Raw genomic sequence first — 27,271 nt, forward strand, 5'->3', positions numbered from 1 at the left:
AACTTACGACAAAGACACATTTCTCAAACAATGCAGTGTTTTTATTTATGTGCTGTACACAATCATGACTAAATTAAAATCAATGAGGGAACACTCAGACATAAAATATTAAAATACTAGAACAGTTTGGGGTTTTGTAATGCCAATTTAATGAATATGAACAGAACATGAAGGAGAACTTTCATGTTGTTTGTTGAAATAGCGCTATTCACATCAGTAAGAAAACATTCCAGCGTTGAAATGTATGAGATAAGATGATTTTTTTAAGGCTGTGTTTCTGACAGACACAACAGTGTTGGACTTCCAGACTTATCGCAATCTATCAAATACTCCGTATCAAACAAATTCTGTACAGACATTTCAAAAATACAACACTGTCAAGTGAACCAAAGACATATCTATATACAAAAATGTTCCCACGCGTAGCTTTGAATTGTTTTTGCAATGAATATCTAACAACGTCTTGCGAAAATGAAATAACTAATAAACATCTCATGGCCACTTAGCCTTCCATTTGGCATCACACAAACATAAGAACAGAAAATAATAATTTAATGAAATTAGAAAACACACATATTAAACACATTGAACAGATTAATTCATATAATATGGAAATAAGTTATTGCACCTAATTTGGATAACTTAACATAATTAGTGTATGTAAAAGTTTATTACGAAAAGCTTTCATTAAGGTCCCTTAACCAAAGCTATAAGCATAGGTTCTATGGAGTGCATTGCCATGACTTACTGTTTCTGTAAGGTATTTCCATCAATGTTGTATTTCTCATGTTATACAGTTTATAATTTGATACACAAAGAATTGTGTTACGATACACACAATGCGTTCTACCAGATGAAGGTTACAGTTCTGATAATTTCGAGTACTAACATACTTCAGGTATGTCTGGTACCACACATTGCCTCTTACACTCTAAAAATGTGAAGTGAGTCCTGGTGTAATATAGCCACTGTGCATCCTCCAAATAGCAACGCAACGCACTGGTAACTCGCGTGAGTTATGCCCCTTGCTGTAAAGTGCTCTCAGATCCTTTGAAAGGGACAGGAATAGCTGTGTAAATGTGAGTTATTAAAGCCAAGTGAGGGAACGAAGGCTGGGATGAAAGCATTTAGATTTTTTCTCTTTCGCTTGTTCATAACCTCCAGGCATGAAGTAAATTTACAGCTTTGACTCTGGCCTATGTGGAACACACACTTTAAAGAAGGGCCCAAATATCTGCCTTCATCTTAGGTTTACCTTTTGAAAACAAAACAAAAAAAACATCCTTTGGACAACCACCTATAATGCCATACTATGTGCTACAATGTACGCTGTACAACATAAGACATTTCTTTAAGAAACAAACTGCCTCATCCATGGGACAACGGAATAACAGCAATGTCTTTCGAACAATAATGCAGTAATGTACCCTTTTGGTCACACTTCACTCTAAAGCTCAGTATAAAGGGCTAATAATATCTTTGAAAAACATTTCAATGTTCAGTCACAGTCACCTGAACTCACCCACCCCAGAGTGTGTACATCGTTACATAAATTAAGAGCGATTACACTGAAATTAAGAGGCGGCCAGAGCTATAAAGTGAAGTGCTACCATAGTTTTTGGAACTTGCAAATGTCATGTTGCTGTCAGGGTGAATGGTTGTGCAGTTTTTCAGGACAGTGCATTTGACACAATAGAGAGTGGTTCACCACGTGCAGAAGGACGAACCAATGAGTGATTTAGAAACATAAATGACCTGTGCTGGGTGACACTACGCATCCGTACCCCTCAGAATATCTCCCACTAAAGAGTTTGGTTTTGTGTGATTTTTTTTCTTCCTAAAAGCATTGCAGGCATGTCAATATAATGATATAGCTACTACAACTATAAAACCATGCATCAAAAATACCCTGGAATATTCAGCCCTGTGATGAATGGTGTGTTAGTGTGATGGGAAAAGTATTACACATTATATACAGGCCATTATTTTTTTCCTTACCAGGAAAAGAGATAAGACTAACATTTTACTGAGGGCTGTAGTTTTTCTTTCACACGTTATTGTTTGTTAGTTAGGTGTCAAAGACCACAAGAAAAATAGACAATGTCTACAAGTGCAGAGCTCACAATGTGTTTTTTTCCTTTTCACACATTATTGGTTATTAAATGTACTTTCACAAATATATAGTTTTTTTTTTTTTACTTGTCGCTAATTTTCTGAACAAAATATATATATTACTTTTTAATTTTACCGAACCCAGAAGCTGCCATACTGTTTCACTTTTCAAGTCAAGTTTGTTAGCCATGATCAGAGTAGCAAATTACTAAATTGCTGTATTAAGATGTTGATATTCAGTGTTACACAAAATACTATACCTCCAACCATTGAGGGCAATAGTGAATACAGAGAATAATGCAATTAAATGAGTGTATATACATATCAGGCACTACCATTTCATCCTAAATAGAGTAATAGCAAACATTGCATGGCATGAGGACACAGGCAATAAGTTGTCATGGATCATCACCGGGTTACAGAGAAATGTTCAAACGAAATCATGGAGGTGTCCATTTGTATTACAGGGCTGGGTTAGCTTCTTTACTTGCAGTTTAGCGTGTCACACCTCTCTGGAGTGGAACAGACAGGGGGGCTGAGGACAGGGGGGCAGGAGCAGGGTTCAAAGGTCAGGGCAAGGCCACGCAGATGAAAAGCTTCAGATGGAGACAGACATCTTGGCAGGTTTCGCCCCGGGTGGAGAAATGGGTGAAGGTGTGGGTGGTTGCCAGGTGTCACTGCAGGTAGCGGTACACTTTGAAGCAGTGGTTTCCTGAATCCGCTACCACAACGTGGCCGTCGGACGTCAGGGCCAAACCTTGGGGCCCGTACAGGGGGTCCACTGAGGTGTTGATGTAGGACAGGAAGGAGCCACTGCCATCAAACACCTGTTAAGAGGGAGAGGAGATGCACACGATAATTTTCAGACTCCTATCTATGCCTGCATGGTATATCACACCACTGATGTTGGCAGCAGTGTGGTGTAGTGGTAAGGCACACGGCTCATAACCAAAAGGTTCCCAGTTTCATTGCCCGCTAGGGCACTGTTGTTGTACCCTTGTACAAAGAACTTAACTCATAATTGCCCCAGTTAACATCCAGCTGTAAAAATGGATAAAATTGTAAGACACTCTGATAAGAGTGTCTGTTAATAAATTAATAAATAATATGATGTTGGCATGGCTTTGCTTTTTTCCCAAACAGTGAAGGATGCCTGCTGAACTGTAAAATTTTCTAGGGTTGAGCGGTCCCTAGCGATCATTCAACTGTGAAAGAAATGACTGATGCCTTCCTGCAGTGCCTGGGGTCCAAGATTAAACATAACCGTGTAATGAGCAGAGACACGTTTTTAATTGCATACACCACATTATAGTTTGGGTGTCACAGAAAATAAAATGCTAAATGTATGATTAATGAAAGCATGCAACACTTAAATTTCATTAGTTAAGGTCAAAGCACATTGTGAATATACTGAAGCTAGGCTACAACTCTGCACATCTCACTGTATTTACAACTTGAAGCTGCTGTTAGAATGAAGGACTTACCATTACATTACATTTTTGTCATTTAGCAGACGTTCTTATCCAGAGCAACTTACATATGTTACCATTTTGTTAGCCACATCTTTTTATACAGCTGGATATTTACTGAGGCAATTCTGGGTTAAGTACCTTGCCCAAAGGTACAGCAGCAGTGACCCAGTGGGAAATTGAACTGGCAACCTTTTGGTTACAAGCCCTGCACCTTAGAACTATGCTACACTGCTGCCACACTTTCCACTTGCCTTCCACATCAGTCCTTACCTGTATTCTACTGTTTCCCCAATCTGCCACAATGATGTTGCCGTTGACATCGACGGCCACCCCTGTAGGAGCGTTAAATTGCCCGTTTCCTTCACCGTTGGACCCAAATTTCAGAAGGAATTCCCCCTCCGTGTTGAAAACCTGCATTCAGCAAGCACAGATCAAACGAGACATGATTGTCTCCAACAACTCCCCCTAGAGGATGCATGTTTGAAGTGGGTCCATCTGGAACCCATCTGGAAGTCAAACATCTGTAAGGCCGCAGGTATTTTCTCTCTTGTAGCTTTACTAAATAAATATTCATCAAGCATTTTAACTGTGCATATACAATCAGTAGTCAGAAGAAACAGCTGGATTGCAAGATATGCAGATATCACAATCTGTGTATGTCATTTTAAAGAACAGAATCAATTAACATAGATTAGTGGAAAAATTAAGATGTGATCACAGTGTTAGCTGCTCTCCTCTTTGAGTTTGATTGCTGAGTCTTGATCTTCAAAACAAGTGGCGTGCCTGTGTGTCCAGATGTGCTATCATAGACGGACAGGCACACCTATGATATCCTTTTGATATCCTTCACAAAGACCTTCAGCAAGTACTGTAGCATCAAATGATTTTCTGTCTGCGCTTTTTAATTGGCTAAATCAAAGGGAAGCACCCTTACCTTCACAGAATGGTTATGGAAATCCGTAATAATGATTTCGTTATTATTGTTCACGGCTGCAAAGTGAGGACCTTCAAAGGGAGGAGAGGAAATGAGAAAAGCCATTGTGCTTTCATCTTACAGTTATGTTTGTGTAACAGTCACAAAGGTAATGCTATTCATCTCCAAGGACAGGATTCAGTCCTGCTTCGTACATGTGAAGGCATGAATGGAAATTAATCCTTACATAAAGTAGCACCACAATTAAATCTTTTGATTGAAATTGTCCAGGGATGGTTAGGGATAGCCTTCTATATAAAGGGCTGACTACAGATTCTGTTGATAGAGACACTGTTTTCAACTTTACAATAAAAATGTTTCAATTCTACAATACCCCAAGTCTGGAAAAAAACAAACAAGACATGCAATGAGTACATATATTTATTGCATTAAAAATGGTAATCATTGTGGTACAACAGCATGGTCAAATCAAAGTTTTATTGTGGCTTTGACATTTTAGGTTGAAGAAGTTTGAAATCCATCTACATACCCAAGAGGAGGTAATACTGAACACAGGTTACACAGAGTCTAATGGGGTCTTATATGTAGAAAGTGCAATTTGGAAACACAAACACACACGTTACTAGAAGGATAGAATGCAGTAGTATCAGTGGATAGGAACGGCCCTGAGGTTCAGCCAGTGGTCTGCGTGAAGGACCACGCAGGATGCCCCCTTGCGGTCAAACCCGGGACATTGGGGCAGGGATGAGTTTACCCACGCTCGGCGCCGCATGCAGGTGTGTGTGTAAGAGTCAAGAAAGGGCCTTTGGGGCCACCGAGTATACCTGCGAACTGCCTGTCCCCATTTCCGCGGGTGCCGAACTTGGTGACCAGCTTGCCTGTGGGCTGGAAGATGAAGACAGAACAAGCCTTGTTGTCCACCACGATCACGTGACCGTTCCGGTCCACGGACACGCCCTTGGGCCCCATCAGCCGGCCGGAGCCGATCTTTGTCTGTTGGTGGAAACGGAAAATCAGAAATAAAAATTGTCCTTGCTCCAGATTACCAAAACATTCAATAATTTCATCTGTACATTTGTAGAATGATGTGTTTATTTATATGGTGTTAAAATACACAGTACCAGTCAAAAGTCTGGGCACACCTGATTAAGATAATGGGAAACATGCATTCAAAGACATTTTGATCTTGAGTTATGCTTAAATGTTTGAAATTTCTTTATTAGGCAAAGATAAATAGCGAAGTTGATGTATGAATTTCTTTCCAAAAGATTAAAAAAATTGGCTACTTTGAAGAATCTAAAATATATGATGGTTTTGATTTCTTTAACTTTTTGGTCACTGCATAATTCCATTTGTGTTAGTTCACAGTTTCTATGTCTTTACTATTGTGGAAATATATATGGAAATACCAGAAATGAAGAATAAAAGTTGTGTCCAGACTTTTGACTGGTACTATATTCATACTTTGATTTGGACTTCATATAGAAGAAAAAGACAAACTCAATTCACCAGTCAATCAAAATAAAATTCAATACCTTGTTACATACTGTAGATAACTAGACAACTACCTATCTAGTTAACTAATTTGATAGATAAACAGATCAGTTATTTGGTTAATTTGTTGATTGATTGATTCAGCTTTGCAATACAGCATACAAGCACATCTTATCACATTATCAAAGACACTCTACATCACTGAAGATACACACGTCAAGATGAGGTGCACTGCGTCCGATGCTCCGCACCGACCCACCTTGAACTTCCCCTCACTTGAGAAAATGCTGACCCACTTGTTGTCGTAGTCAGCGATGATGATGTCACCGTTGGGGTGGACTGCAACGCCGGTGGGGCGCTGGAGCTGCCCGGGAGACCGCCCCCGCGCACCGAACCGGCTCACAAACTGCCCGTCGTTCAAGAAGATCTGACAGAACACAAACACAGGCGTAGACAACGCGTCTCACAGCTGAACACATCCCACAGCTGAACGCATCCCACAGCTGAACGCATCCCACAGCTGGGGTGCAGTGTAGCATTGTGAGAAGGAGCAGGACTCGTAACTAGAAGGTTGCCAGTTCGATTCCCTTCAGGGGCGCTGCTGTTGTACCCTTGGGCAGGGTACTTAACCCAGAATTGCCTCAGTAAATATCTAGCTGTATAAAGGGGTAACATGTAAAAAATTGTAACCTAGGTAGGTCACTCTGGATAAAAGTGTCTGCTAAATGTCAATATAATATAATGTAATGAGAATGAGTTACATTCAATATTCAAAGATTGAGGCTTGGGCCTAACTTTGCAGTAATCTTTTTATAACAATCAAAATTTTCATATGAAATACATAGAGGCAGCCAGGGTAATCTCAGCACATTAGCGGTAGGCTAATGAAGTCTAACGTTAATCACGGAAAACGATCAAAAGCAAATTCAGGACAGTTAGCAGATTTAAAGTAAGCTTCCAGCCCCTTCCATTTCAGGCTCAGGAACCTCCACCTACGCCCAAATTCCCACCCCCGCTGGCAAAGGCAGTCTCCCCATTTGAGGCCGAGAATACAATGGGCTGAAAGGAAATAAAACAGGCCTGAAGACTCTGATGTTCTGGCGTATCTCCTTTGTCTCTCCCTTTCCCTCTCTCAACTTCAAAAGAGCGGTGCACTAGATTTCACAGACCACAGAGAGCTCTGCTTTTTGGCAGTGCTGGAGCGTTGGTGCTGGAGGTATTTTCAGAGAAAGTCATTTGGCAAGGCGGGGGAGCCGTGGGTTATCTTGGGGCGATAGAGCACAAGCCATGTGTTTTTCCGACAACATCAAAAAGACAACATCAGAATTTTGAGGCCGCTCATGAGGACGAGCCGTTCACAAGCATCGCCCTAGGCCTTTGTTGTGTTTGTGGCTTTCGCAGAGGCACATGATGTCAGCGCTCAAAGCTGTCGCATATCACAGCCCTACTGTTGCATCACCCCCCCCAAGCAACCGTCAGCTATTTGGTGCAGACTTGACCCACATACACAACAGAAATCAAACAGCTGATTGGACACAGAGGAGTGTTGGCAATCTCCATGGAGACCAGGAGTCGCAGACAGAGGGGAGATGGGAGGATGGAGTTGGAGGCTGCGAACAGACTGCACTGTGATCCCTGCTTCTCAGAAAGGAGTGCTGGGCAAATGCACAGTCTGCTCCATGCAATTAAGGGAGCCTGTAGTCATTCCTCAAGTTAAACCAAGTTAAAGTTCCTGGTTGGATGTGGTACACCAATTGTTTATCATAAATTTTTGTATGGACGTTTGATTCCCAGGGTTTGCTTTTCAAACACTGTATGTTCTGATGTTTAACATAGAGAAACCTTGGAAGGCCTTGAATGTAGAGTTGCTGGTACCCTGCTGATTCATGCTTTTTATTCATCCACAAAAACACTGCACCCATCATTTGAATGACATTATTCCAAACCAGCACAGCTAGGGTGATTATTCAAACAGAGTGATTCACTCTGTGGACTGCGCATTCAGTGCCAAGGCATCAAGGTTATCCTTTCAAAGAGGTATTTTAGACCAGCAATGCAAATGTAATCCCACTTACCTGAACGCATTGGTTGTTACTGTCCGCTATCAGAATCTTGCCGGTTGGAGACGCCGCCACGCCCTGCACGTTGGTGAACTCGCCTTTATTTCTTCCCTTTGTACCTGGAACCCACGCAAATGAACTATTGCCTGTTATTCTGACGGTGCATTCAGCCATCCGATGTCCTTTTTTTAGCAAACTGCATTAAAAGGTGTCAGCCTGCTGAGACGAACCGCTGACTTCCTAATTAATCAAAATCACTAACGCATCGTTACTTCCAACACTGAGGTGCATGGTCTATTTTGATGCTCTTCGTTCACTGGAGGCCCAGAGCTCCTTACACTGAGGGATCATAACGTGTCCATGCACAGACAGTGAGAATGCTGCTCTGTTTGGGTATGTGCTTCGTGTGACGGTGAGGCCAATGAATTTGTACTGTATGTACTGTACCGGGGTCATCCCTGTGTCAGCCTGGTTTTAGGTGACTGCTTTGAGACTGCAAAACACTTCAAAGGATTTCAAAGGATTCAGCCAGTCTTTAAAAAAACTTTACTTTTCAAAAAACAGCAACAAACATTTCAGATAAAATCAACTTTATGTGGATTGTCAAATTTTTGTCTACGTGAGGATTATTAAGGCCCTGAAATACAGGCTTTTGTACAGAGGAAATTAATACTCTTTAAACAGTGGCTTATCTGCTGTACTACATTAGAATTGAACCGTTCTGGATTCTGTATTTTTGCAATGATTTTAAAGGCTAAAACTCGGAATTGAACTTCTATATCTTGTCTTCCAAAATTACAATTGCAATTGATTTAACACCCATGAACCCAAAAGGAAGCATCAAAAAAGTGCGCATTTACCATCCTAAAGAGGCCATTGATTTTTCCAGTTTGAAAATTCTGAATTATGCAAATGCAGGAGCTCAGAGAATACTGACCCGGTGCCGTTTCCCCAAGACAAGCAGCCGCTTACCGATTCTGCAGATCAGGTCATCCTCGATGGGGTTCTCTTTCCGCTTGGCCGTGCTGAACATGCTGGCCGTGCGCTTCACCCCCTTCTGCTTAATGCGGCCACTGCCGGGGGACTTGACCCGCTTCTTGACGCCGTCGGAGGTGGGCAGGGCCTCGGTCGACTTGGTCACCCTCAGCTTGAAGGGGCTGCCCTTGATGTGGTGGTCGTAGAGGCGCAGCGACAAGGTGAAGTTGCCCTCCTTCTGCACGGTGTAGAGGAACTCGTAGGTGCCGTTCTTGTTGTCCAGGACCTCGCCATCGGCCACACTGCCTTCCGGGGTGAAGATCTCGGCCGTCAGGCAGGCGTTGCCCGTCTTGCACAGCTCGCCGTCCTTGTCCTTGGTGGTGATGGTGACGGAGGTGGGGTGGCCCACCACACACTGCCGCAGGCCCTCGCCGCTGGCCACCGTCTCGTAGGCCACGGCGTTGGTGGTGACGATGGTGCCCAGGTTGTGGATGGACTTCTTCAGGCCCTCCGTCTCGATGAGGAAGTCCAGCTGGTCGTTCTCCGCGGGCTGCAGGGCGTAGTCGGTGCCGGCCAGCTCGCTCAGGCGCTCGCCCATCTGCTTCTTCACCAGCAGGACCTCGGCCTCCGAGCCGCGGCTCAGGGCCTGCTCCGTGAAGCTGCAGCTGCTGTGGATGCCCTCCTGGTCATGCAGCAGGGAGTCCAGCTGGCCCTGGAGCACCTGCAACGCACAGAGACAGCGCTCACCCTACAAACCCTGCAACGCACAGAGACAGCGCTCACCCTACAAACCCTGCAACGCACAGAGACAGCGCTCACCCTACAAACCCTGCAACACACAGAGACAGCGCTCGCACAACAGCACCTACAACAGACACAGAGCACAGACTACACACCAGCAGTGAACAGAGACAGCGTTCACCCTACAAACCCTACAAAACACAGAGACAGCGCTCACACAACAGAACCTACAACAGACACAGAGCACAGACTACAGCACCTGGAACACACAGAGACAGCGCTCAACCTACAAAACCTGCAAAACACACAGACAGCGCTCACACAACAGCACCTACAACAGACACAGCACACAGACTACAGCACCTGGAACAGACAGAGACAGAGCTCACACCTGAGCACCCGCAGCATACAGAGACAGCGCTAACACCACAACAACTACACAACACAGCGGACACGCGTACTGCAGCAGTTACAACACGCAAACACATCATTCGTAAGCGGCACCTTTATAACACGGTCACCCCTGCGCTTTCCGACAGACCTTACCTTCTGCTTGAGCCCGTACGTGACCTCCAGCTCCATCAGCAGCACGCTCTTCCTCACGTTCAGCGTCTTCTGCAGCTCCTCGAAGGTGGCGTGGATGTCCTCCTCGATGGACGCCCGCTGGCTGCTGAGCTGCTGTAGGATGTCGGACAGGGCCCGCAGGGCCGAGTCGATCTCCGGCAGCCTGTACGCCCCCCACAGGGGAGAGGTTCACCTTATTCGGCCAGGACCCTGATAACTGTAATTCACTTACAGCAAGCATGTAGTATGAACTTAATCAATTCCGTGTTTATCAGAAAAACATGTGAAAGAAGTGTTTCCATATGTTTATTCTGTTCTGCGGTGTTATTTTCATAATCATTGCTCCAATGAGAGGAAATACCATATTCTTTCTTTAGCTACCTGTGAGATGGCAGTACCGCATTCTGTTGTCCATGCCTGCCCTTGTCATAGGAATAATCCCTGGTTATATTCCTGGAAATATTTCACACTGTTTGCCCTGATGGGTCAAGGGGATTGGACAGGGGGATGGGGATTGGACAGAAAGAAGGAGACGCACCTTTTCTTTACTGCACCCAGCTGGTCCTGCAGAGCGATCTTATGCTGCTCCACCGCGTCCTTGAGCGGGATGGCGGGGTGGTCGGCGTGCTCCCCGCCAATACAGTCTTGACACACTGCTGTCTCGCATGGGGTGCAGTACATCTCCATCACCTAAAGGCAGCACACACACACGAAATATATCCATTCAGCTCCGCCTACAAAGAGACTGTCAGCCACACCCTCGCACCACCCACCACTCCCACCCCCACATAGCCCAACAGCCCCAAACGCACATACACATACATTATTGTCATTTAGCAGATGCTCTTATCTAGAGTAACATAGGTTACCGGTTTACATGTTATCCATTTATACAGCTGTATATGTACAATTGTGGGTTAAGGACTTTGTCCAAGGGTACAGCAGCAGTGCCAGCAACCTTTTGGTTACAAGCCCTGCTCCTTACCGCTACGCCACGCTGCCACCCCTAAAACCCAGCAACACCCGCTCACTTTCATTCAAGATTTGCCAATTCAATGTTAACAAGCGAGGACTCATCCAATATTTGAAACCGGAACATGTGGCACCCTAAGCGAGAATTATACCACCAGACCAACAGGCCCTGCCCTACAACATATATATATAATATGTGCTCTACAACATGCAAGATCACAGCACTCACTTTCCCTCTGTATGTTTCTCTCACACACTTAGATAGACAGAACCAACAACAGCATAAGAGAACAACAGCCCCAGCTGGTCACATGGTGTGATTCAGTCCCTCAGTGTGACATCTCTATTGTTTCCCATAATAACAATGCAGGCTGTTGATATATGTTGCATAGGCAGACTGGGGTTGGGTTACTATGACAACACATACAGTACCAGTCAGAAGTTTGGACACACCTACTCACAGAAGGGTTTTTCTTTATTTTTACTATTTCTCACATTTTAGAATAATAGTAAAGACATCAAAACTGTGAAATAACACAGATGGAATTGACCAAAAAATCTTAAACAAAACAGAACTATTTTATATTTTAGATTCTTCAAAGTAGCCAAAAATATTTTTTTAAAACTAACGTAGGCATCAGCTTCACTATTTATATTTGTCTAAGAATTTCAAGCATTTAAAGCATAAGTCTTCAGACCAAAATATCTTTGAATGCATGTTTCCTGTTATATTAATCACGTGTGTCCAAACCTTTGACTGGTAATGTAGGTAGCGTTAAAACCATTGCATGCCAGAAAATGTCATACTATCATGCTCACTTAGCCCTCCTTGGTGAATTGTTTTACTTGGTGAACTGTTCCCTGGGAGTCTGTAAGCTAATCACTTTCCTTACTGTTACACAAGCCTGCTCTTTTTTTCCAGATGCATCTGTAAGACACTGAGCCAGGATATATTGTTCTGGATTCTGTAAATTACATTAAGCAAGGTCCAAAACGAAAGAATACTGCAAACTCCAAATGTGATTAAAAAAAATTGGATAGAGACCATAGATTTGCCCACGCGCTCTACTGCTGAGCTAGCACCGAGCCCAGAAAGAGGCCAATATGCCCAGATGGCCAATCCCACTGGATTCCCTCGAATCTTGGCCCAGAATCAAGCAACAACAATCAATGACTTACAGCTTGATGTTTCACAAAAGCAGACCACCTAAAGAGGCTGAACCACAGTGCAGGGCAGTACTGCACGTATAATCTCTTCCAGTAAAATCTTAAATTTAACAACAATATTTCAGAGGGTGGGCACCATAGACCTTATATTCTAGTGATTTATTATAATCTGTGCAATGTATTTTCAGACTTCTAAATAATAACCTGGTGTATCTGTGTGTGTGTGTGTGTGTGTGTGTGTGTGTGCGCGGACTTGATGAGGAAGTTACGTACAGTAAAAATGATCTATTTTAGTGTGCTAGAGCCATAGCTACCAAATGCAGAGATATTGAATGAACTCAGGGGTGAGTACAACAGCACAACAATTTCGCAATGCTCCACCATGATGCTAACCGGAATTAGAGACTACACTTCCCATGAGCGCCCGAGCGAAGCGCTTTGTGACAGGTGTGTGTGACTGCGCGAGGCGGCGGGGGCGGGCCCCTACCTTGCCCTCGTGGTTGGGGCAGGACAGGGGCGGGGTGGCGGCCACGGCGGCCACGGCCTCCAGCACGGTGCAGGCCTCACTGCTGCTGTCGGGCGACCGCTGCAGGACGTCCATCAGGCCGGTGACGAAGGAGTTGCTCTGCAGCGCGGACACGCCCCTCTCGGGCAGGATGGACGTCTGACGGCACTCGGGGCACGAGATGGTCAGGCTGTGGACAGGTATGTAACTCTGTAAGCACCTGGACACAGAACAGAACACACACGGTCAGTCTATGAACGGGTATATACTGTAGCTCTAGACACAGAAGAGAACACACATATGATCATTCTATAAACAGGTATGTAGTTCTATAATCACTTGGACATAGAACAGAACACATACACGGTCATTTTACAAACAGATGGTTCTGTAAGCACCTGGAGACATACAGAGTACAAACAGTAATTCTGTAAATAGCTATATAGTTCTGTAAGCACCTTACAGAAGTGAGGCTGCCGGAAGGAAACTCAGACTGTTAAACTGTACAGACTGCTACACATGATATATTTCAGATTTACATCTATAGCATCAGCGAATGACAAGAGCCGACTAGTTGGAGCGGAATGAAGTTTGGTGCATTGCGCTGGTGAGCGAGTGTATAGGCGGGCCGGTCCTCACCGCTCGCAGAAGGTGTGCAGACAGGGGAGGACTCTGGGGTTGTCGTAGCGATCCAGGCAGATGCTGCAGATCAGGAACTGCTTGTCGACCTGGCGCACCGCGGGGCTCGGGAGGCTGGGGTCTTCACTGGCCATCCTGACACTGTGACACAGGGGCCCGGGGCCCCCTCACCCTGCTCCCTGCAGAGAGAGGAGCGGGACAGACAGTGGGGTCAGAGAGAGAGGCTCACACACACGTACACACACACACACACACACACACACACACACACACACAAACACATACATACAGGAAATACCCTGGGCAGACAGTCTTTCACTTTTCCCATCTTCATCCTGACACACCCAAAGCTGCACAGACACACACACGCTCAGAGGATATACCCAGCTCAGACAGCAGACGCACAATGATGTAGCTCCATCCTCGCAGACAGACGCATGTAGAGTGCAGGCAGAGATAATGGAACATGCACACACTGTATCACAGTGAGCCACGCAGTTCACTCTGACGCGCCACCAATAGATAATCTCTCTGTCTGATCTCTTCCCTGCATAGATCACAGAGTCTGAATTACTGACAGGGAGACTTTAGTGAAGCTTCTTAAATCTTAAATAAGATTTTAAAAAATCTTAAATACAGTATTATTATTATTATTATTATTATTATTAATAATAATAGTCATCATCATCATAGGAATTTATACAGCACCTTTCATCCCCTCAGTCATCATCTCAGACTACTGAACGTTGGCGGAGTGGTGAGACATGTTGCACAAGCTGTGAGCTGAAGTGGGGAAACGTGGATTTATGCAATCAGATAAGATAGGGGAATGATTGGATGGCTATGTTGAGAGAGTCAGGGAGCCCCCAGCAATTTACACTGGATCCTGCTGGATCTTTAATGATAACAGCAAGTAAGGCATTCAGTTTAACTCGTCTGAAATAGAACACTGTGTCCCCATTATTGCACTTCCACATCCGTTGGCTCTCCATTTGTTCTATTGGGAAGACTGGCTGCCTACTGGCCAAACAATGCTACTTCTAGCAGGACAGGTTCCTTCTGAAGAGGTCTCCTGTACAAGTATTGCAATTACCAAGCTCATCCCCACCCAGCTTCAGCCATTAGGCAGATGAAAGCTTCAGGCTGGTAAAGCTGCTGGTTCAAAAGCTCATGCACACTGACTTCATTGCCTCAGAGTAGATTTACAAATCACTGATACTTCTAAAAATCATCTGGAGGATGTCTGTATGTAATAAATATTAGATTGGGTGTGTTAGGAAATTACTGCACACTGTGGCAGCCCTGTACTGTTACTTTGAAAAGCTCAGAATTGGACACAGTGATACTTCCCTCACAGCTACATCTCTGCCTACCCTGACCCCGAAAAGGTAGTACTGAATGGTTGGAAAGCATTCTCAAAACCAAACATTACAACTGACCTTCCGAAGCAGCCGTTTTTTTAACATTACTGTTGACGACAGTGCTGTGTTTAACACAAAGTCTGATGCTGTTATTATTTCAACCTGAGCATTGTCTACGTTAAACATGCAGCATTCAACTGGAAATAATGAATTTAACAATGAGGTTGCCACGTCTCCAGCTCAGCAAGGGATTTGCTTCACTTTGGTGTCTTTGTTCGTACTTCGGGGGGGGGGAAGAGACTCGGGACACCTCCGAATAAAGGAGCTCGCTTTGAGGATTTTCAGCCACTGGCATAAATTTCATGGCATAAAATATTTTAACAAAAAGAACAGCCCGTTGCCAATAGCAACCGAGAAGGAGAGAGCGTCACCCACACAAAATCTCACACTTCCAGATTCGGGCGACACATCCCACACAATGCGGTTAAAGGCGCAAGCGGAATACTACAAATGAATTACTATCAGGGCAGTTCTCCGTGAATTAACTCGGAGGAACGGGCATATAAACAGACAGCCTAGGGGCGGGGAGCAGAAGATAAATGGATGACAGGTTTGGACAGTTCTGGACCCAGAACACTGCCACTGTGATCCATAAAGGTTGGCCCCCGCTGATGCCTTCTGTTCCTGGGTTACAGTACAGCAAAATGCCCCATCCAGCTGCAGACCTTAAGACTCCCGCTAGCCGGAGAAAACTGGCCACTGTAGCTGCAGTCACCAGATCCAGGGATGCCACAAACCGGCGTAGTAGGTATGATTCAAACATGCAATCCAAACTAGGCCTTTTACAGAGCACTGGAAATGATTCAAATACAAATGCAAACCAGGTCAGTTACAGAGCACAGGAAACTCACAGGTAGTAGGTATCATTCAAACGAGGAATCCAAACCAGACTGTTCACGGAGAAACCCTCAGGTAGTACGTGTGATTCAACCACGAATCCGAACCAGGCCATTTACAGAGCATTGGAAACTCACAGGTAGTAGTTATATGGGGCAGTAGTGTAGCATAGTGGTAAGGTTGCAGGTTCGATTCTCCACGGGGGCACTGCTACTGTACCCTTGGGAAAGGTACTTAACCCACAATTGCCTCAGTATCCAGCTGTATAAATGAATAACATTGTACAAACCTGTAATTGATGTAAGTCGCTCTGGATAAGAGTGTTTGCTAAATGCCAGTAATGTAATGTAATGTAATGTAGTTATAATTCAAACACAAATCAAAACCGGACTGTTCACAGATCACAGGAAACACACAAGTAGTGATTGTATGATTGTATGATATGTATGATTCAAACAGGAATCCAAACCAGGTAATTTACAGAGCACTGGAAATGATTCAAACACAAATGCAAACCAGGTCATTTACAGAGCGCTAGAAACTTGCAAGTAGTAGGTAAGAATCAAACAAGGTATCTAAACCGGACTGTTCACAGAGCATAAGAAACCCACAAGCAGTAGGTATGCTTCAAACATGAATCCAAATCAGGTCCTTTACCATGGGTGTCAGTTTGTTTTGAAAAGTGCTGGGGACAATGAAGGGTTCAACGTGTTCACACCAACTAAAGGCTTTCAAAAAGTGTTGGGGACGAAATGGGCCACGACAAAAAGTGGTGGGGACATGTCCTCAGCGTCCCCAGTATAATTGACGCCTATGTCCTTCACAGAGCACTGGAAACCCACAGCAGAACTGGAGTGGGGTCAGGAGTCACGTCGCATAGCCTAAACAAAGGATGCACTGAAGTTGTACCCTTGCCACACCCCACTACCCCATCTGTATAAGCATGGAGTGCAGGAGGGACCTTAACATAATTCATAACCAAAAAGAAAATGTGTGACACAGATTTAAACAGTAACTATGAGGTCTTCTTCCTGTCCCTGTTATAGACAAATAAGGCTATGCACAGGAGAGACATCAGCTCTAGGTTAAAGTGCCCAGAACAGATTGATGGCTGCCAGCATCGATACCAGTATATTCTACTGATGTGACAAGCACTTGCAATGCCCCATGCATGCCGATATTTTCATTCAGACTTTAACAACGATGTAACGATCCTCAGAGTGAGGCCGCATTTCCTGATCCACATAGAAAATGCTAAGAAGATCTTTATGCGTGAATGTGTTTTGCTCACAAGCTGGGGCTGGCATAATATGAGACATTTGAATGTATGATTTGAACATTTTCTGTTTTCTTTGAACATTGATCATTTTATAAATCATGTGACTCCACAAAGGATTGGAGGTGCTACATGAGCTGTGGATCCATCTTAAGAAGTTGGATGGAAACAAACAATTTGACAGGTTGTATATAGGTTGTTATAATGGTTAAATGGTCATTTTCATAATATTGTTTTACCATGTACAGCTGTATTAAAAATGACTTACAAATTAAATTAATTAAAAAGTAAGAGTGACTCAAAAAGATTAGTTTCAAACATTTTTAACTTACACAAGAACTTTGTCTTACTACTGATGTGTTGCTTGTTCTGCAAAAATATGCATTTTGACTAAAAAACTATTGATTTTAGCAAAAGAATATAAATGTAGAACACTTACCCAAGGTAAAAAATACCAAAAATACCATTTCATGTACACAACATGAACATAAACCACAAGACTGAAAAATCACTAAGAGTTTAGAGCACCGCTGCCGGATGACACCATCACATACAAATCCATGCAAATCCAATGGGATGGGGTATAATTTTGCCTTTAAGAGCGGCGTCATGCGTTGCGTTTGAGCCCTACCATATCCAAGCCATCCTCAGATTTCAGGCATATCTCCTTACAGGCTGTCATCTAATGATGCTCCAGGCTCCAGGCTGAGGACATTAGGCCACTGATTTACAACCTGCTGCAAAATGAACATCAGACCGTCGAACGCTGTATATCGAACACACGCGAAAAAAAACAGGCAGCAAAAATAGGATTTATTGCAGGCTGGGGGGAGATCCCCTACATCGGTATTTTTAGCCAATCAATCTTTATCGAGATTGATTCCCCGCCCCCTGGCCCCCATTTCCCTCCCTCCCCCTTTCTTTTTCTCTCTCACTCCCCCTCGCTCTCTCACTCCCTCCCTCCTTCTCCTCTCTCTCTCTCTCTCTCTCTCTCTCTCTCTCTCTCCATGTGTTTGCTGGTGGCTCACTGCAGCAATCTCTGCAAAGGATTCTGGGATAGGGATGCAGCAGCAAGCGGAGCAGAGATTTGCTGCCGTCTTGTAGCTCAGCGAATGAGTGTGCGAGAGGCTGTGTGTCAGAGAGCAGCAGTCTGCGCAGGTTGCAGGCGCAGCCAGCAGGGCGCAGGCTAACGGGATTAGACAGAGCACAGACCAGGAATCAAGGCCACTGTCACTGTGCATCACTCTCTCAGTGTGCTGGGAGTACCATCACCACAGCCACACACACTGGACTATACACACATGTGCACACACACGCATAAACACTACACACACACACACACTGCACTACACATACAGACATACATACACATATGCTACGCTACACACACATACACTGCACTATACACACACACACACACACACACACAAAAGCTGTCTGCATGTTGGATGTTAATGCATTTTACAGCCATTCAAAGCTCCATACCATACCGTGGAGAGCTCATGCTTGTGTGTGCCGCTGTGTGTGTTTGTGTGTATGTGCACATAATAATTAATCCTCTTAAAATTAAACATCTCAGCCATGTAAGCATGTGATGCTACAGATCCATGCCGATAAGACACGTTTTGTGCAGGTACTGTTTTAGCGCTCCTGGTGAGTCTGTCCCCCCTCTGCCCATCACAGACGCTTCCACGCGACATCAGTAATTAGCGCAATCCATTCCACTCGAGTATCAAAATGAAAGTGCGTCTCGCATAATGCCGAGTCATCGGAGAGGACACGTTATAATTAGGTTACTGTGAAGCTGCCCTCACGCTGTGCAGAGTGAATGACAGAGCACACATACGGTAGTTCGAGAACTGTCGATCTGTCGCAACACCACGCACTACAGCTGTGCTACGAATCCAACTAAAGCAGCGGTCCAATAATTAGGTACAATGAATGTAATGTCTTGTAATGTACATGCACTTCAAACTTCACTTTTTTTATCTGGTTGATTGGGTAGCGAAAGACCAGCTAGGGATGCATGTCTGGTTAATCTACATGACAAAACAGTGGGCAGAGGGTCCCGCATACTCTTGATTATCAATGAAGGTTGTCATTATTTTTACCGGTATGGGAAAAGTGACAAGCGAGACGTGCTCAACCGGCCTGTTCTTGTCATTACGACGAACTGGGGGCCATATAGACGTGTGTTTTCTGGTGGAACGGGTGGAAGTAGTGCTCAGTTTACTGTGAGTAGCGGGGAAACGGCTCTCCCGCCCTCTCCTCAGTCACTGACTGAAAGTGCACTCCGCTTTACAGCTGTGGGAGAGATCCCGACCCTCCTCTCACTCAGGTCTGCTAAGATGAACAGAAAACGCAGCTATGTTGCCTGGCCTACCTACACAGCCCTCCGTATTCAGGCCTCCAGAGAGGGTCTCTATACGGTGATGATTCAGTATCAGAATGTGTTCCTACATAAGCTGTAGACTCTGTAAAGCATCCACACACATCCTCTTCCCACGTCTACAGGGCAACATTTCTCACTTTTGCTCTTTACCAGAGGTTGTTCTGTCAGTATCTGCAATACTGATACTGATACTCCTACATTAGCAGATCGGAAAACAAAAGAAGCATAACAGAAAGTGATAGAGAATTAGACAGATAGGCTTGTGTCTCAGTAGGTCCACCTGAGGCTGTACACCTGATTCAGCTGGGGTGGGACGGTCCCGGGTTGGAGGGTCTAGTGTGGCAGCAGAGGAGCTGAAAAACAGTCTGAGGTAAACCCTAGCTGAACTTGTGTCACTCTCCAGACGTGACCCTCAACTCACAGAGAAATCACAACCCTAACTCATCCCTCCTTCCAGCATAGTTTACAGCACTTCACCCCAGAAGTGAATCACGACAGCGAGCTACACAAACTTCGGACGCATGATCTCCAACGAGCGGCGACCCCCTTGCGGAAGAAAGCTGACCTCCCCTTCCACAGAAGGGGGTCAACTCGAGTCCCCGTCACTAACAACAGAGGGTGACATTTCCGTCCAGAACAGACCAGAGCGCTGGCATGACAGTGACATCACCCCACTCTCCGAGGCTTCACAAAGAGCCGTCTGCAGGCAGGCAGACTGCCCTGGAAAGAATTCTCTCTCAGAGGGGCATTTTCGCCTCAGTGCCTCACCCCTGCAGAATTTCAATTCTCCCTCTGACTGGAGAAGCTGACAAACGACAATAGCACAATGACACACAAATGTCATCAAGGACGGGGGGGGGGGGGGAAGGTGCTTTCTTACCAAACTGTTGAGAAAGGCTAGAAGGTGCCTCAGAGAACTGGGGACCTGCCTCTGCTGTCCTATGTTCAGTCTGTGTTTCATGCCTCCAGAAACCTCCCCGGTTTACTTTTCCGTCGCGCCATACTTTCCACACCACTGAGGTCAGATGTTTTTTTGTACCACAGAATCTCGGCACAGATGCTCTATGCAGGGGCCGGATATTCAGCTCTCTCTGCTTAACAATGGAGGTTTTGTCTCAGCCATGAATGAGGCTGTAAGTTTTTTCATTTGCTGGCTCCTTTGAAACACTCTTGAGGTGACGTTGCCTAAAACTGAAGATCCATAGCGATGCCGACAGCCTGGGCACCTTCTGTTACTGACTGGAAGCCATAGATAAGGACGTAAGGAGGCGGGAAGGAACACAGGAGCCAAATATCTGTTCGTAAAATAGGATATCCGTGCAGCCAGTCTGAAAAGCGCACCGGGGATTTGTCATGTCCCATCGCGTCACTGCGGAGCTTCACACCAACCCATGGTGCCACCGGCGCTGACCGCCGTCGCTTCAAAATGTAAACAGGATGCGAAAAAAAGGAAAACAGGGAACCATGTGACAGGGAAAAAGTGGCCAAACTGCATACTGGCAGCCCCTCTGTGGTGCTGCCACAGGCCCGTTTACATAACCAGTTACCCATCCATCACAGTCTGACCATGTGTGCCTGTAAGCCACAGGGCTTTATCAGACGCTGCTTCCTGCATGCTCTGTTTCTGGACTTGTCTTGGACTCCTTGCAACCTTGAACAGCTGGGTTTCTTCTGAAGCACTGAATACCACAGGCCACTGCCCACAGCTACTACAGAAGCACTTACAGCCACCTCCATGCTATCTTAATCACACACACACACACACACACGTGTCTTACATAGCTGTGTCTAACACCTAACTGCGTTCAATAAGCCGTAACCTGCTGCTGTGTCTCGTCACAATGTCTCCAGCATCTCAGGTCGTGAGAGGAGCTTGTTTTATCCCGGTTGTTTTGTTTGTGTGGCCACATTCAGCTGCAGGTCCAGAGAAGAGGTTTGTTAATGCTGCCATTGACCGGGTGAGTGCCGGCTTAAGGGCAATCCTTTGGGAAAGCTAAGTCAAGAGACTTACATTATCATTACTACATTACTGCTATATTTATTGGCTTAGCAGCCTGTATCCAAGGTGACTGTCATAGCTTACACTTTTTTTTGATATCCAGTTAAACATATCCATATATGCTATCCATATATGTATCCATATATACAACACCAGTCAAAAGTTTGGACACATTTGATTAAGATAATGCTAAACATGCATTCAAGGATCTAAAGACGTATGCTTAAATTCTTGAAATTTGTTTCTTAGACAAATATAAGTAATGAAGTTGATGGATATGTATGAATTTCTTTCAAAAAAAATATTTTTTGAAAATATTTCTTGACTACATTTAAGAATCTAAAATATTAAATAGTTCTGATTTGTTCAACTCTTCAACTATATTTCCATCTGCGATATTTCATAGTTTTAAAGTTTTTACTATTATTCAAATATGTGGAAAATAGGAAAAATAAAGAAGAAATGTGTCTAAACTTTTCACTGGTATTGCATATGCAGGATATTTTATGGAAGCCATTCGGCTCAGGTTGGGAATACAATGCATACCCTTACTGTGAATCATCAGCTTAGGGTACAAAGCTGATTGATTAATATCTCAAATAAGGGGACAAAGCCCACCCATCACAGTCTTTGAGGACATGGCACATACAGAATGCAACAGACTTTTCCAGTGTTCACGAGGGAAATTCCCTGAAAACAAGAGCAGCTGTCCAGGCTTTCCTGCTTAATACATAAAGATTGGGAAAGCTTTTCAGGATAGGAACATGAACAAAACCAAGCTCGAACAACCCTAGCCTGAGCTGTTTGAAGATAGGGCTTTGTTAGTGAACACTGTCAACAGGGGGCGTCAGAGTGCAATAATAATCTGACTCTGAGTGTGATGTGAAAAGACCTACTGCAGCAGTACCAGCTAATGTAAATTTTGTTACAAGGCAACATATGTGAGGGATTGACAGAGGAACCGTGGCCAAAAAGGACGATTATTACAAAATCCATTAGGCATGGACTGATTGACGTTGATGGCTGACATTAAATCCCCCCCCTACAAAGGAAATGACAGGCAATCACTTTATGCTAACACTCAAAAAGCCCTGGTGTGACCGGATTGGAGGGAAGCGATTATCTGGATCCATCCAATCGACCATCAGCACATTATGGCTGAGTGATTGCTACTGCAACAGCTCCCCGGCCTCTGGTGGTCCCCCACAACAGTGATTGCGCTGTTGCAGCTACATGTATCATTACCATAAAAGAGCTTCGTATACTTCTGCTAGCTTGTGCTATACATTCCATACATGAGTCTGAATGCCCTCTAAAACAACAAAAAAACACCATCTTTTTCTATGTTTTGTACTGAATCACAGTAAGTGTTGGAGAATGGAAATACATGAAACACTAGCTAGGCTCCTTGAACCACACCTGACGTACAGGAAGCAATTACACTGATGCATGAAGACATTGGAACTCTGTTGTGTTTTTGTGAGAGGCGTGCAGCACATCCTCCCTGCCCTTGTACCTCTGTCCCTAACTTCCTCCCCCCGGATGACATCATAGCTCCCCTCCCCTCCTTACACTTCCTGGTGCGTGGTAAAGACAGGCTTTCCACATACCAGAGGCACAGAACTATGGATTACTTAAATGGATACACTGAACTTGAATGAACTTGAATGGATACACTTGTGTTATATTGTGCTGGAGGTCATTTTGGATATGAGCATCTGCCAAATGAATGTAATGTAATGATCAGAGCAGATCAGATCAGAGCTATGATCAATGGGGATAAGTGGACCCTGGACATTACGTTGACGCTCCATTAACACAGGTGGTGTTTCATTGTTTTGGTTATCATTTCACAGTGTCATTCTATCAGAATGATACATGTCAGTGTGTTAGAATGTGTGTTAGCAGGGTGGAAAGTTATACTGCCAATTAACATTGACATAAAAGGTGGCTGAGAACTTGCTTCAGGGTAGTGATATGAAACCCTTAAAAAGGACCATTTGCTCATATTAGTGGACAAGATAAAATAGATAATTGGTACTTGGTGATTCAATGAAAAAATCTTTGCAACTCCGTGACCTCATGATGGCATATTCAAGCAGCCCTACAGAAATCCCAATACGGATCTATTTCATGAACAATGAAGTCATTGCTTACTCTACAATATCACATTTCATTGAGACATTAATCGATTTACTTTACAACCCTTCCTGGTAACATTGACTCTGGTATCCACATGTACCTCAGCATACAGAACACAGACATGCCCCTGAGGAGCTCAGTGGTCATGGCGTTCTCTTTTAATGCAGGCTGAACAATACAGCCTCCCACCCATGTCAGTAGCTGACGGAGACTAGCAGCGGACTAGCTTTGCTCCGCTGGGGATAGGGGTGGGTAGATTGGCAAGGGTTTGTCCCTCCTATTGCACGCCAGCGACCCTCACTGGCCAGTCGGGCACCAACAGTCTGCCTGTATAAAACTGCACATGAAGTGCCTTCCTCCGACTCATGACTGTGCTAGCTCAGCCAGCAGACTGCAGTGTGAAAAGAAACGGCTGGTGTCATGTGTTTGAACACGTGTTTGTCTCCACTCTTCCATGCTGTTAGTGGAGATTGCAGAGATGAACAGCATTGTAATAATACAATCGGCAATTCCAAATTTATTAAAAATATTACTCTGTATAGTATATAAATATAAATATAGTATACACTATATTAGTGTACACAATCTTCAAACAGCCAGGAACAGAGAACAGCCCGAGTCAGAATCATTGTCATTATTATTCAGATTTTCAGATACCCTAGTTCACTGGATGAAAAATGTAGTTTTGGCATTCATAAATTATAGAAAAATTGATAACAATTGTAATAGTCAAATTGCGAAATGATTTTCACTGTGCGGTTTTCAACAGAAGAGAATGCGCTTTCCTTTAAGCATTTAAGCTAACTGAAACAGGTACGTAGATGAAAAGAAGCACTATTAATAAATGACCTCTCAAAATACCAAGAGTTTTCTATTTAATTATTAAGACAAAAATATTCTAACATTTCAGCATACTGGCTTCATCAATTTTAGGCACCAAAACGTCTGGCTAATCCAAACTAACTAACTACAAGTTAGAGAAGAATTGCCAAGCAGTGTCTTTATTTTCATTTAGGCTATCAACCCATTGCTTGCATTACATATGAAAAGTAATGTGGACTGCACCCTTATTAAAAGAGGACAGACAAAACGCCCTCCATTTCTGAAGATAGTAAGCCTTTGAATCTTTGACCCACATCTTTACTTTTTTAAAAAAGGAAGCACATTTGTGAATTCAGTTGCTTCATGCAGGTGCAGAATGTAACACAATCTAATGTGATCAGACGTTTCCAAGTGTATAAGAATGTGCTGTAATATGATGATGCACTTGCATCATCATATGCATATAAACTAAGTCTAATGCAGATCATGCTTCTAGAATGGTGTAGCCAAGCCCCTGCTACTGTTACAGAGCCTGGAGGGGGAATAATGGCCCACCATTAGCAGATTAAACTATGATGCTAATATGATACACCTGGGGGACACAACAGAAATGGAAAGTTCCTCGCTATGGCAGAGTAAAGCAAAGGGGAAGATGAGCCCAGAGACTCTCCCTGAGATAGTCAAGGAGTTCCCCGTTTTGTTAGGATCACATTACCCACACGGGTCTGTGAGGAAGATAGCTGCTGTGGCAGTAGGAGAAAGGGCTCCTCATTAGTGACGAGCATCAGTGTTTTCTACACTAAACAAATGTGTGGATAATGAAGATCAAATCCCAACTGCCGTGAGAGGATAGGAGAACTGTCATCCTGCGCTTTGGAGATTAGCCAGAATTAAGGGAATTGTGTTTTGGGCAGAACAAGGCATAAAATAGGCAAAACCTGGAAGCATAAAGACTTTTTCCCCTGCGGGTGAACACATAACACTTTTGCAGGAGCCTATAATGAACTTACGGCGCTCCATTGTGCATCGAGCACATCTGTGAATTGGCCACACCGGGCTTCACTCCCTCAGTTCAGAATTGGCGAATTCCTGTCAATGGATCATTTCACTGACGAGCGCTGTCTAGTCAAAACACGATTCATGAGGAAATTCAATAACAGACCTGATTCAGGGCTTTGATGCGCAGTGACATCAAGTTACTGTAATGATAACAGCAAAACAAAGCACTCAAAGAAGAGCCCTGACAGATAACTGATATCAAATTTTGGAAATTTCACAGTACAAGTCCTGAGAGAATAAGGCATGAGAATAGGAGAACATGAGCCTAGCACAAGCCTGGCATTATGACAAAGCAAAACAACAGCTGATTCAATGCTTCAATTCAAAATGACAACCTAGCGTAATGACGAAAGAAAACATATTTGTCAAAGAAATGTATCGAGTGCTGTACTGGATTCCCAGTAAATTGATATTAGTTTTGGGAAATTCCATGGTAAATGTCAGTGTGACAGCTAACCTGCTTTAAGCATGGTATTATTAAGTGACATAAGCTCTGGCACTAGAACTCATATATGCAGTATATCCAGCGAGCCATTCTTCTACTATTTATTTGTTACAGTGGGAACACAAGTTCCAATGTGACCCAGTTTAAAGTTTTTTTGAAAGTTGGGGATATTGGCAAGCTACAGTATTTCTTTTTGAACCGCTGAAATCATATTGTTCATCAGCAATATTCACAAAAAGGCCTTTTTATAGCTAGGCCAAAGGATTCTCTTCCCATGTTAACCGAACCACCAAACACAATTCTCTTCTAGACAAAATGGCCCATCATTGCGGCTTATCGCAGCCTCTGATGTAAGAACCAGACGAGGGAAGGCACACACATCACATCACCTGTGAGTGCTTCAGCTGCTCGGAACAGTCCTCTCACCTGCTGTCCCTCTGTATTGCTCACGCATCATGCAGACAGGGCCTGCTACTGAACCAGGCTGACTGAGCGATTATGACAGCGCAGCGCGGCACACAGAACCCGGGGACAGGGATCTCCCCTCTCCTGAACTCACAGCACAACAGCCTTTATCCTCTCCGGGATCATCCATTACCCCCCATCCAGGACGACATCCTGCAGATGCTGCTCTCTCTTTCTCCCCCCTCCCACCCCCCTCATTCTCCCATTCTCTCCTCCAAAGCAAAGACAGACTTACTTGTACCCCATGGCTGGGCTCAGTCACAATCAGGCAGAGACAGAGGGTTTCCAGAGGTGCCCTGGTTGCTAGACAATCGGCCCCATTTCTTGCCATTAACGATCAGCGTGCGAGAGAGGCTGGAGCGTCTCTGTACAACAACACAAACAGACTGGCAGCAGGACCAGCCCAGGCGTGGGAGGGGCTCTGTCGTCAGGGGGGGAGGAGCAGCCAATCAGAGCGCGGCTCACAGGCTCTGTGGGCGGCTCCATGTGCCTGACGGTGCAAAAGTAAAGGGCTGGGAGCGTTTGGCACAGGGCAGGGAGGCAGAACAGGATGGTAGACGAGGAGTAACAGGGGGAGAGAGGCAGCGAGATGGGAGAGAGGTAGAGGGGACCAGAAAAGGGGGGGGGGGGGGGCTGAGAGCTTAGAAAAATAAAATAACACAGTAGATGTGGAGGCAAACAGGCAGAGAGAAAGAAAGGGAAAGCACTGAGGAGGAAGGGCAGTCAACATACAAATTTATATCTCTCCTCTATGCCCCTTTTTCTACAAAAAAATTTA

The 27,271-nt window shown here is 44.5% G+C and overlaps 1 protein-coding gene across 3 annotated transcripts; it reads right to left on the bottom strand.

Annotated features, from left to right (window-relative positions):
- Positions 1–133: 133 nt before the first annotated feature.
- LOC118793183 (tripartite motif-containing protein 2-like) lies at positions 134–26,864 on the bottom strand. 3 transcript variants are annotated; one of them, XM_036551239.1, is made up of 12 exons: positions 26,729–26,864; positions 13,636–13,814; positions 12,979–13,186; positions 10,891–11,042; positions 10,335–10,515; positions 9,045–9,768; positions 8,088–8,191; positions 6,272–6,439; positions 5,343–5,511; positions 4,519–4,589; positions 3,855–3,995; positions 134–2,939 (listed from the first exon to the last, which is right to left on the bottom strand). In XM_036551239.1, exons 2-12 carry the CDS (start codon positions 13,767–13,769, stop codon positions 2,787–2,789), a joined length of 2,205 nt encoding a protein of 734 aa, XP_036407132.1. In that variant the 5' UTR covers positions 13,770–13,814; positions 26,729–26,864; the 3' UTR covers positions 134–2,786. The 3 variants fall into 3 exon arrangements, with proteins under 3 accessions (XP_036407132.1, XP_036407130.1, XP_036407131.1); XM_036551237.1 differs by having other exon boundaries at positions 12,979–13,216; XM_036551238.1 differs by lacking the exon at positions 26,729–26,864 and adding an exon at positions 17,801–17,951 and having other exon boundaries at positions 12,979–13,216.
- Between the last annotated feature and the right edge of the window lie 407 nt (positions 26,865–27,271).

Source organism: Megalops cyprinoides, chromosome 18, assembly GCF_013368585.1.
Source record: "Megalops cyprinoides isolate fMegCyp1 chromosome 18, fMegCyp1.pri, whole genome shotgun sequence".
NCBI classification, from domain to species: domain Eukaryota; kingdom Metazoa; phylum Chordata; class Actinopteri; order Elopiformes; family Megalopidae; genus Megalops; species Megalops cyprinoides.

Excerpts from the sequence above, each read along its gene's own strand:
- LOC118793183 (XM_036551237.1), bottom strand. The coding sequence starts at position 13,769 with ATGGCCAGTGAAGACCCCAGCCTCCCGAGCCCCGCGGTGCGCCAGGTC. Across the intron at positions 11,043-12,978 it reads GCCCCAACCACGAGGGCAAG|GTGATGGAGATGTACTGCAC; the intron begins GTAGGGGCCCGC and ends TGCTGCCTTTAG. Across the intron at positions 5,512-6,271 it reads CAAGTGAGGGGAAGTTCAAG|ACAAAGATCGGCTCCGGCCG; the intron begins GTGGGTCGGTGC and ends TTCCACCAACAG.